Genomic DNA, 11,787 nt, shown 5'->3' on the forward strand with positions numbered 1-11,787 from the left:
CATCACCGTCGACCCTTAGGCTCGAGATCTCCTGACCCCCATAACTCTCTGCTTTCTCCAGCAGCAGCTCCGGGATTCCTTGGGACTCTTCCCAGTTCAGGGAAGTGCTGTGGGAGTTGCTGGGGTGGGGGGAGACGAGAGGATTTTGCCTACACCTGAATATATCTGTATATAATTGTATATATTTTCTTGTATGATTCATTAGTGTTTTAATTAAAGCTGTGTAGTTTAGTTTTCAATCTGGCCAAGTCTCTCTCTTTTTCTCTCTCTCCTTCCCTACGTGGGTGGGGGGGAGGGGGGATCGAGAGCATTGTTGTCGGACCTGAGTCAAACGGTGACAGGGGTCAAGTTGGGCCACGGGAGGTTCAGGTTGGATATTAGGAACAGTTTCTTCACTGAAAGAGTGGTGAGGCATTGGAACAGGCTGCCCAGTGAGGTGGTGGAGGCACTGTCCCCAGAGGTGTTCAAAAAAAGGGGTGGACGTGGTGTTTCAGAAGATGGTTTAGTGCTTGGGGTCTGTAGGGTGGATAGTTGGACTTAATGATCATGAAGGTCTTTTCCAACCTTGATGATTCTATATTAGAAACAGAAGAGCCTGCATGTCTGCTTCTTGGCAGCTGTGATTTACCTTAAGTTGCTTAGGTATTAATTTTATGCTAGTGTACTGTGCTAGAAATAGGGATGGTGTCACACAAAGAGAGCACTAGTTCTTTCCATGCGTGCCATGGGAGTGGCAGCTTCTAACAGATGGAGTGGTGAGGATTTTGGCCACAATCCCAAAGTATTTTTGACCAGGAGGTGGAGTATTTTAAAGAAACCAGACTCCTCAGAATTCTCAGAGATTAGGTATTCTTGCCTTTTGTAACTTAAGAATTGATTTGTGGACAGTACTTTGGCCTTTCCAAGATACGTAATCCTGTATCTTATGTTATTAGGATGAACAGATGGTGCACATGACATTTTGTATCATCTTGATCTGTACAATTACCTGAAAGGAGAATGTAGGGAGGTGGGTGTTAGCCTCTTCTCCCAAATAAATAATGATAGGACCAGAGGAAATGGCCTCAAGTTATGCTAGGGAAAGTTTAGACTGGATATTAGGAAGGATTTCTATACTGAAAGAGTGGTCAGGCACTGGAACGGGCTGCCCAGGTAGTTCGTAGAGCACTATCCCTGTAGGTATTCAAGAAACATGTAGATGTGGCACTTCAGGACATGCTTTAATGAGCATGGTGGGCTTTTTCTGGGTTGATGATTCGACTTGGTGATCTTAGAGGTCTTTTCCAACTGTGATGATTCTGTGATCTGCCAGCCCTTCACAGCTCCTGAAATGATTGTGCTGTCTGTGGGCAAAAGGGACTTTCTTTTGCATTCATTTCCTAGTGGATGTTTGTGGTGAAGTGAGAGAAGATGATATTTCCTAGGTGTATACTGTAAGTTAGCTTTTCTATGCCATTTAGACAAATATAAGGAGAGTTTTTAAAAGCCTGAAGTTGGGGTTGTTTTGTTTTTTTCAAGGGGAATGGCTGGAATCTGGCTGGTCTTTGGCTGAACCACTGGCTACCCTGTGCCTGCCCTGAAGAGATGTTACTTGAGATAGAAGATCAGTCTTACTCTAGTATTGTGGCCTAATGCAAATAAATATGTAAGACTTCAGGTGTAATCCTACACAACCTAGATGGGGGAAGGATGTCTGTGATGCATTGCCTCAGAAGAAAATACTGTTCCCTGTAGAAAATACGCATTTCTGCTTGACTTCATGTCTTTTTTTGGCGGGGGGGGTTGTTTTCTTTCAGGCATTTGTGGAGGCTCAGAACAAGCTGACAGTGCCCTTTCTCGAGCAGTGTCCTGTCAGGGGACTGTTCAAGGAACGAATGACTGAGCTCTACGATTACCCAAAGTACAGCTGCCACTTCAAGAAAGGAAAAAGGTATGTGGGGAATGTCTTTGTAGGTGGTGATGAATGTGAAGCAAGTCAAAAGCAACCACTGATTAGGAAAACAAATTATAAATTGTACTTGTTTCTTTATAGTTGGGAAGTAAGAAAATTAGGCCAATGTTAATATATATGGCAGCATGATGTAGAGCACAAGATATTTTACTATTTCCTGTTCCCAGTCACATGATCTTCTTAATCTTTGTTGTCTTTTTATGGGAAGAATTGTGATTTTTATCAAAACTTGGATGGCTTTATAGCGTAACTGTTGTAAAAGTAAAGCTTTAGGGAGTTCCTTTCAGGGTTGGTCACTGTTGGGATTGTTAAAGACACCTCATCCTGAAAACAGCACAAGTCTGTTGTATGCATGTTGCTCTAAATATTTGCTAAAATACTGCCCTTATGTTTGTCATACTTTAGGCAGCTAGTAAGATTTTTGTTTAGTCATAGCCAGTGAGAAGCAGTGGGAATTCCCTTGTGAAAAATGGCTCCTGTATCCACAGGGGGTAGAGGAAAAATCATTTGGAGGACTTCAGGTGACTGATGCAAGAAGACTTGTCTTCTAAGAAAGAAAAATTCCCTGGTTTATTCCACTACCTACCCTCCTTGTGTCCCTGTTTTAATTCTATGGTTAGGTTAAAAAATGCTGCTCCTGTGGCTTATCTGAGGTCCGGAGGCTGTAGCTGCTATTCAGTTTTATGTGACCTCTTTCAAAAACATTAGCAGTCTCCCAAAGAAAGAGAGTAAAGGGGTGAAACTGCTGGTTAACTCAGTTAACATCTAAAAATTGGTGTAGCAGTTGAAAAAAGAGGTAGTGCAAACAACCAGCCATTCTTAATCATGGGAAACACAGATATACCAGGTATATTTTCACTGTCATCTGCATGGAAGAGCAGATGTCTCATTGCCTTGAGATTTCTGCAAATAGTGAGGGAGATGTGCTGCTCTTTAGTTATCTGTCTTGTGCTGTGATGAGGGTGTGGATACTTGCAGCTAAGGGAGGGAAGGTCTTGACTATGTGGGTTTTCTGTGGGGGGTGAACCCAAGCTGATGTTGCTGCAGGTTATTACAGATGTGGCACAGCACATCAGTGTACAGAGGTGTGAGTTTTAAGCCCAGAAGCAATGGACCTGTTTAAAACAGTGCTGCATCTGGGGAAGTGAGCCTTGTTGAGCAAGTCAGGCAAAGCTTATTAGTTTGTAAGTGATGTTCATGCAGATGCAGCTCTGCTGAATGAGGTTCTGGAGCAGGCCTCTGGATTGTCTGACCTGTGCAGTGCAAACATGCCTGGGTGTGGATGTCTTCAGTGCCAATAGGCCTTCATGTTGCAGAAGTACTCATGGCAGAGATTAATATAGTCTCCACTAGAGATTAAAAGTCTTAACTGGATGCAGCTGGCTGTCCTCCAGGAAGACCATTTATGCCAGGAGCCCACATATTTCACTTAGGACACTTTACTTTGATTTTAATAGGTATCTTTTTCATTTTCTGAGTGTTACTCTTTTTCTTGGCACATGATGAGCTTAAATCACAGGGCTTTAAAAATCATACCAGAGAAACAGACATTATGGTATTTGAGGAGATCAAGAGAGCTCTACCAAGTTCATTAACACATAGTAAGGGATGGGGAGAGGAACAATTCTGATTGAAGAACTATCTAAACTTCCCATAACACTAAGGTTTCTGCAGAAGAATAGCTGCTGAAGGACATTGTTTGTAGTTGTTCTGTAGAGTCTGCAGAAAGGGAGAGTGCTGAGGGAGGTGCTGTGTCTGTCACATTGACCTTTGCTTCTCAGCTTATTGCCTGGCATTGGTGAGATTGGCTAGGAAATATATAGAGAAATGGAAAATTACATTATCTTATTCTTCTATTCCTTTGAATCTTTTGGTTTTGTCACTCACTGAACTTTATTGTTAATATTTGAACGTATTACTGGTTCAGATTGTTAGCCATCCTCCTGGGTTTACCAGATTCCTGTGCTTATATCCAAGTACTGGATGGTCTAAGGGAATATGTGAACTTATGTTTAGGTTTGAACATTAGCCATTCATTCCCTTTTTTCCCCAGATGAAGCTGCTATTCTGTATAGTAAGGTGTGGGTTTGTGTAGTAAAATTGAAAGTCCTATGAAGGAAGAAAAGTGTAGAATCATAGAATGGTTTGGGTTGGAAGGTACCTTTAAAGATCATCTAGTCCAACCCCAGGGCAGTAGTATGACTTGCATAGAATACAGTTATTAATTTCTTGGAGCTCTGTAGTATCTTGTGAAGTGTAACCCTCACTAAAGAGAATTTTGTAATTCTCTTTTCCTACAGCTTTTTCAAGACACACACAGAGTCTTTGAGAAGTACAGATGAAACTGTTTCAGTTCTGTTTCATTTGAACATCTGTCTGCCACCTGATAAAAACTGAAAGCAGCTAAATGAATGGCAAAGCTTAGAACACAGGGCATGGGAGCCTGTGCCAGTGCTTGTAACAGAGAAATACTAAGGCTGCCAGAGCTGTTGAGCGTAAGCAAGTTATATAGAGTTTATAGCATTCTTAGCTTTTTTGAAATGTACAGTAGCAAATGCAGCTTTTATTTTTAAAATATTTTTTTGGATGCATCCAACAGTCTCTTTTATGCAACCTATATCACATTGGGATGAGATTCCTCTCATTTTTAGAGATCTAGAAATTGGTGTCTGGGATTCCTCTGTACCAAGGGGGAGAGAAAGGCACCTTATGTATCCCTGATGGCCACAGGCGAAGCCCTGATTCCTACTCTACTGGAAACTTGTGTTTCCCTTATGTATTTATCTGTCTTTTATTTACTTCATGACAATCTCATACAATTTTTTTCTTGCTTGCCTAACTGAAAATCTGAGTTTTCCTAATCACTTTTCCCTCTTTTGTTCTTTTAGGTATTTTCACTTCTACAATACAGGACTGCAGAACCAGCGAGTTTTATATGTACAAGACTCCTTGGATGCTGAGGCCAAAGTTTTTCTTGATCCAAATAAGCTGTCTGATGATGGCACTGTGGCTTTACGAGGTCAGTGAGACAGTTCCTACTGAGTAAGTCTGGGTCTTTGGCAGAAACTGGAAATTATTTCTGGCTCTTCACCTCTATGGCTACAATGGTCCTATGCAGATTTGTATAGTGTTTCAGAAGAGCACTTTTAAATTTACATTGTATTCACAGTTAACTTGGTTCAGGTTCTCAGTGGCTCATTTTACAACTCTTAACAGGTTTCCACTGAAATATGAGCAGATCTTGAGGCTGTCCATAGCAAGGAAAAAAAAGGTTTTGTATTTATATTGACTGATTCTCTTAAAATTGTGTTTTAAATCTCTTAACACAAGCCAGCAAGTTAGAGACAGTGAAAAATACCAGTATCTTGTATGAGAATCACAAAATTACTTGTGTTCACTAAGACTTTTACTTGAGTTAGCTGTCCATTTTCCCAATCCCTATTGGCTTATTGTAGAAGGAAGACTCTTTGACCTAAAAGTCTTCCAAGTCTATTCAAAATCATTCATAAAAACAGAGAAGAGATTTAGTGGATGCTTCTTTACGTGTGACTCAGTTGAAAAGAATCAATGTGACTTGTTTTTAGTGAGAAGTCTTGCCTTAAACTATAGATATGAGGAATTGGGTTCACATAATCCTTCTGTATTTCTAAAAAGCTTATGACAAAGTCTTTACAAATGTGCTCAGAGAAACAACAGTGATGGAACAAGAGGGGAAACTCTCTGTGTCAATAAATAATTGATTTAAGGGCAAGGACAGGAGAGATTGATCAGTTGGCAAAGTGGAAATCACCAGTAGAATTCCATCAGGGACTATGCTAGGACTTGTACAGTTCAGTATGTTAATATATGTTAGAAAAAGGAGTGAGCATTTAGTTAGCGGAGTTTGGTGATGATACAAAGTTATTCCAGGTAAAGGGTGAAGAATGAGGAGCTGCAGGAAGACCTTAATGATAGTGAGTGGGCAGTAAATTAACAGGTAAAAATCTCTGTGCAGATAAATTAAGTGAGGCACAAGGGACAAATAAACCTAACCTCATTGTAGAGGGATGGATGGAATGGATTCTGAACTGACCATGACCACTTGGGAACAATTCTTAGTTTGTAATAGATAGTTCCATGAAAATGTCTGCCTGGTTCTTGACAGTGGCCAAACAAGCACATCAAATATCCAGAATTATTAAGAAGAAGATAGAGAACTAAAGAGAAAATGCCATTATATTAGCAATCCAGGGATCTTTATTGTAGCATCAAATAGCAAATGCAGTTCCAGTCCCCTCAGCTCGAAAGGGGCTCTGAAGTACAGTTCAGAGGAGGGCAGTGGAAACAAACAAGGGTATGGAACAAAGGTCAGAAACAGTTGAGTGTGCCCAGATCAATCAGCTTGGAAAATGGACAATTTAGCAGGGGTATAGTAAGTGGTTTACAGAATAATTTGTGGCATGGAGAGAGTGAATAGAGGTTGGTTAGTCTATTTTGTCTATTACAGGATGGAGGGGTTATCAGATGGAGGCAATGAGAGTTGAGTCAAGAGCAAACAAAAGAAGGTGATGGTTCGTGCTGCAAGAATTAGATTTGTAGAACCCATTACCACTCAATGCTGGTGGTGAAAAACCCACTGTGGGGCTTAAAGGCAAGGCAAGATGGACAAGGTCAAGGAGGAGGGAAGCATTGAGGATTATTAACCAACTACTTGTGGAAAAGAAGTCTCCTAATCTAAAAATGGTCAGAGTTTATAAGAATACTTAACGGAAGTATTACTTGTTCTAGTATTGTTCTTGCTGTTCTAGGAATCTTGTGACTACTGAGGACAGCAAGGTGGAATTTTGTTCTAAATCAGAATGGCCACTCTTAGTGGGAGAGAATATGTTAGGGTGAAACAGTGGTGTCTCTCAACCTTTGATTTCTATGAAATCAACTTTTTTATGTGGTTGCTTTTTTTTCATAACTTTCTCTCTGGTCTGTACAGGCCTATGATAATTCATTCTCTTCACTTAGGATTTTTTGCAAGAGTAAACTTGATCCTTACAACTATGATGGAAACTCCTGATTTATTTCAGAATCATATTTTCCTCACAGTTTGTACAGAGTGACAAATGTAGCAGAGGTCTGAGCTGAGAGCACTGGTGATTAATCCATTTGCATACTAGTGGCAAATTTTCCCAGTTATTTCAGTTTTCATAGATTTGGAGGATCCAGTTTTCAGTGACTCCAATACTGAAGTGGAATTTGCTTTATTTCAGGATGCATTACTTCCATCTCAGTTTCTGTTGACTTCTTTGATGCTTTGTTTCTATCTTCAAATCTCACTATAAGATCTCTTGCTGTGTTTGCTTTCGGTCTCCATCTCTTCTCTCCAAACTCAAGGAAGCAGAAGAGTTGCTGCTCAAATTATAACTCAGTTGTTGGCAAGAAGGGATGTTACTGAACATACTCGGTGTGTATGCATTCCTGAGCTCAGATGTGTGAACTACATGAGAAGTTGATAGAGACTGGAAAAGTGCTGTGAATCCCAAGGGATAGCAGATGGAGCTGCTTGCACTGTCTTTTAGAAAATAGCCCCTCTTCTCCCAATGTTCTGTGCACACAGTTCTTTTAACTGATTCCCCAGTTTCACCTCTCTCTCTGGGATTTGGCTAGCATGAAGTAAATAAAAAAAGCTGTGTGGCAAAATAACAAAACACTTTTTTGAAACTATTGATTCTTTGTGCTGGTTCTTACTTCATCTTGTTCCAATTACCTAGGTTATGCGTTCAGTGAAGATGGTGAATACTTTGCATATGGCCTGAGTTCTAGTGGCTCTGATTGGGTTACTATCAAGTTTATGAAAGTAGAAGGTCCTGAGGATCTTCCAGACACGCTGGAGAGAGTGAAATTCAGTTGCATGGCATGGACTCATGATGGGAAAGGCATGTTCTATAACTGCTATCCAAAACAAGATGGGAAAAGTGATGGTAAGTGTGGCTGTGGTCATTGCATGCTATGTGGACGCAAAGTAACCTTTTTAGTAAGTTGGTGCAACAAATAATTAGGTCTAGTAGTTTATACTGAAATAACGAGCTATACTAGTTTATGCAATTAGATATCAGATTATTCCTTTTATGGTCAAAGTCTGTACTCAGTTAGGGTGAGTATCCTCTTGTCTGCCTGTCCCTGCCTTCCTCTTAGAAATCTGCTGCTCCTTTTTTCTCTCTGCCCTGATTCACTGAGCTTTCATACGGGATGTTTTTGGCTGGAATGTGATGTCTGGGGAAAGCTTTCTTAGGTATCTTCCCCTTATGCCCCTGTGTGGGCATAGGTGAGCTTATTTGGGAGGCTGACGTGACAAATAGCAGTCTGGGACATCAAGCTTTTGTTATTCAACCAGATGAATTCATCTGTTGTTCGCAGCACAGCAGCACAAAATGTTTATGCTAGCAATACTCAAGGAGCAGCACACAAAGTGGAATAAGTTGCTGAGAAGTGTGGCTAGGGAAGGAATTTAGCAGCTCTTACAATAAGACTGTGGTACTGAAAAGTTTCCTCTGAAGCCATGCTCCTTGTTAAAGCTTGGAGAGAACCTGAATTTTGCCTCTCTGGTTTTGCAGCCCATCATTTTGCCATACTTGTAAGTCAGATACCCCCATTGTGGTTTTTACTTTTAAACATGTTTGTATTTCAGAAGCTGAAGTGTTGGAAGATGTTGCAAGCACAAAATTTAAAAAAACAAACAAGTAGCATCTCATGCATTGTTTTAAAATACTCCTTTTTTATTTTCAGCAAATGGAAGGTTTCTAGGAATGTTACTTAGCAATAAAGCTTCCCTTCGTTGCCCAGGGGGAAATGAGGGCAAAACCATGATTAGAGGGTAGTTTTTCTTTGCTTTTCTTTGCTTGTTAGTATTTCAGTATTTCAGAAAGCAAAGCTTGAAATCATGAACCTTCACATTTGAAGAATATATCATCAGCATGAAAAGGGAAAGGTAACTAAAGAGATTTTCAGTGTGGAATCAGATTTTGTTTTGAAGAGGGGTGTTCGTTTGGAGGGGAATGGTTGTAGATGTGAACCATTCCTAGTTCTCTGCTGAATTACTCTTATATGCAGAGGGATACAGAAGGTTTTAAGGGGTTTATTTAGTTGTTGTATTTCTTTGAGAACTAATTGTTTAAAATTATCTGCATTTCACTAGGCACTGAGACGTCCACTAATCTACACCAAAAGCTGCATTATCACGTGTTGGGAACTAAGCAGTCAGAAGATGTCCTGTGTGCTGAATTTCCTGATGAACCAAAATGGATGGGTGGAGCTGAGGTATGGGAAACACCCTATAGCTCATTATCCTTATATTTTTCAGATTCTGACAGCTGCCAGTAGGTATAACATGGAAAACATGTTGTTTAAAGAATGCTTTTTATTAGTGTTGCAGAGTTAACCATTGAACTAAGAATCCTTGATTAAGAATTGCTGAAAATAAGACTATCTAGTTTGCTTTAAATCAGTCCTCAAGCCTGAAATAGCACAAGTATTCTTTTTCTTCATTGAGGGCATTCTGCCTGATACATATTTCAGGACAGAGAAGGATCATTTGGTGGACAATGTGTCATAATTCTTGTTTTTCTAAGTCAGTGTTGAGCCCCAGCCCTTCATTTCCTCTGCAAAAAGTTTGTTGCAATAGTTGGTATGCCTGGATATTCCCTGCCATGTATTTTTTTGTTGTTGCTTACGTTTATTTTTGTGATGTCTTTCTTGAAAATGAAGTAAGTCTATTCTTACTTGAAGAATGGAGACGTATAGGTTAAAATCTGTTAATACTGTATGCACAGTTGGAGATTTTTGTTTCCTTACAAGTTTTGTCAGCACAAATATGGTGTGGACTGTGCTGCTTGAGATGGAACAAGTGACTGCTGGAATTGGTTTCTTAAGCCTATTTTGTTGAACTACTGTATTATACAAAGTCCCAGTGAACAAAAAAGATAGGTAACCTTGCTCTCTACTTCCATAGATGAATTATTCAGAAGACCCTATTTTTGCTAGCTAATGTGTATTGTATTCTTCATGTTGGATGTAACAGTGCTTGATTGAGAGCACTGTTCTAAGAGCTTTTGGAATGTAGTAGTGGTCATTCTGTTAACCAGGGAACTGATGGTTTTCCAATATAAAAACCTCTTGCAATTCTTTATACTCTCCTGGCTACTATGTTTAATCAGTACATTTTGTTTCTCTACAACATCTCTTTTGGTCTGACACTTTAGATAAAACTGAGATGTTTTTACCTTGATTTTTGGCATTCGCTTCCTTAGTGACTTTTCCCTGAGAGTACCTCTTATTAAAAATGTGCTCATCAGTCTGTGTCACTTTTCAACACATGAACTCATGAAAGTGTTGGGAGTTTCTTTTCTGTGGGCTGCCAGAAAAGAAAAAATTCTTTCAAAGAATTTGAACAGTGGGATTAAAAAATGAGACAGTGAGTGAGAATGTGAAGGGCTCTCCAGCAAAGTGATCACACTGAGCTTTCTGTATGCAAATCAGACTTAGCTGTAGGTTCTGTGAATAAACATAACCTTTTATACAGAATCTCATCTGTTTATGAAGCAGACATTGAACTGACCTGAATTTCAGTGTAAACGTGCAAACGGGGCTTGGGAATTTTTTCTACTTTAGAAAAAACAGACAGTTCTGTTAAGTTTAACTGGCAATAGAATGGAATTTGGAAGTTGTTATCTGTATTTTTCCTAGTTCATAAATAAATGGGCTTTCTGTTGGTGACAGGTGCCTTGCAGTGATTTATCCACTGATTCATGAGTGATACATATTATTAGTAGTATTTATTATTGTTACTGCTTTGCAGTATCATGAGCTAAACTACACATGTTTTTGTGAAGGCAAATCCATTTTCTGTGGGCAAGGGCTGTTGCAGACTGATTCATTAGACTGCACATCTTTTTGGGGTAGTGAAAGTTTTCAGTCTGAGGTAATAAATCCCATGGAAATTATACCTGCTATAATAAATAGAGGTAGGCTTGTTTTATTGGCAAGTCTAATAGCAAAACCTTCTTTGAGGTAATAGCACACAAGCAAAGCCTTTCATTATTCAAGTTGAGGCAGGACTGGAGTATTTCAAGATCAGAAATACAGAACTGAAAATGAGGAGGAGCACTGAAGAGAATTTACAGATCAGTGCTTGTAGAATCATAGAATGGTTAACGTTGAAAGGGACCTTAAAGATCAGGTTCCAACCTCCCTGCCATGAGCAGGGACACCTCCCAGCAGACCAGGCTGCACAAGCCTCATCCAACCTGCCCTTGAACACCTCCAGGGATGGGGCAGCCACAACCTCCCCGGGCAACCTGTTCCCATGCCTTCTTGTTCTCATGGGGAAGAATTTCTTCCTGATGTCTAAATCTGCCCCCTTTCAGTTTAAAACCATTGCCCTTGTCCTGTCACTGCCCTCTCTCATGAAAAGCCCCTCCCCAGCTTTCCTGGAGCCCTGGAGGGTGCTCTAAGGTCTCCCTGGAGCCTTCTCTTCTCCACCCAACTCTCTCAGCCTGTTTCCAGAGCAGAGCTGCTCCAGGCCTTTAATAATCTTCGTGGCCTCCTCTGGACCCTCTCCAACACCTCCCAAGTCTTTCCTGTGCTGAAGGCTCCAGAGAAGCACACAGTGCTCCAGGTGGGTTCTCACCAGAGCAGAGGGGCAGAATTCCCTCCCTGGCCCTGCTGGCCACACTTCTTTTGATGCAGCCCAGGATACAGTTGCTCTCTGGGCTCCAGTGTTCACTGGAGGTTCATGTCCAGCTTCTCATCAACTACCACCCCCAAGTCCTTCTCCTCAGGGCTGCTCTCTAGCCATTCTCCCCCCACTC

At 40.6% G+C, this 11,787-nt stretch overlaps 1 protein-coding gene across 1 annotated transcript in view; it reads left to right on the top strand.

Moving 5' to 3' along the window:
* Positions 1 to 11,787, top strand: part of PREP (prolyl endopeptidase) — a 159,364-nt gene that overhangs the window by 78,799 nt on the left and 68,778 nt on the right. Inside the window, exons 3-6 of the mRNA XM_010003868.1 lie at positions 1,797 to 1,930; positions 4,840 to 4,970; positions 7,693 to 7,902; positions 9,117 to 9,238. Of these exons, the coding sequence (XP_010002170.1) occupies positions 1,797 to 1,930; positions 4,840 to 4,970; positions 7,693 to 7,902; positions 9,117 to 9,238 (597 nt within the window). The remainder of the gene's footprint in view (positions 1 to 1,796; positions 1,931 to 4,839; positions 4,971 to 7,692; positions 7,903 to 9,116; positions 9,239 to 11,787) is intronic.

This window comes from Chaetura pelagica, unplaced genomic scaffold, assembly GCF_000747805.2.
Source record: "Chaetura pelagica isolate M959 unplaced genomic scaffold, ChaPel_1.0 scaffold128, whole genome shotgun sequence".
Taxonomy (NCBI): Eukaryota; Metazoa; Chordata; class Aves; order Apodiformes; family Apodidae; genus Chaetura; species Chaetura pelagica.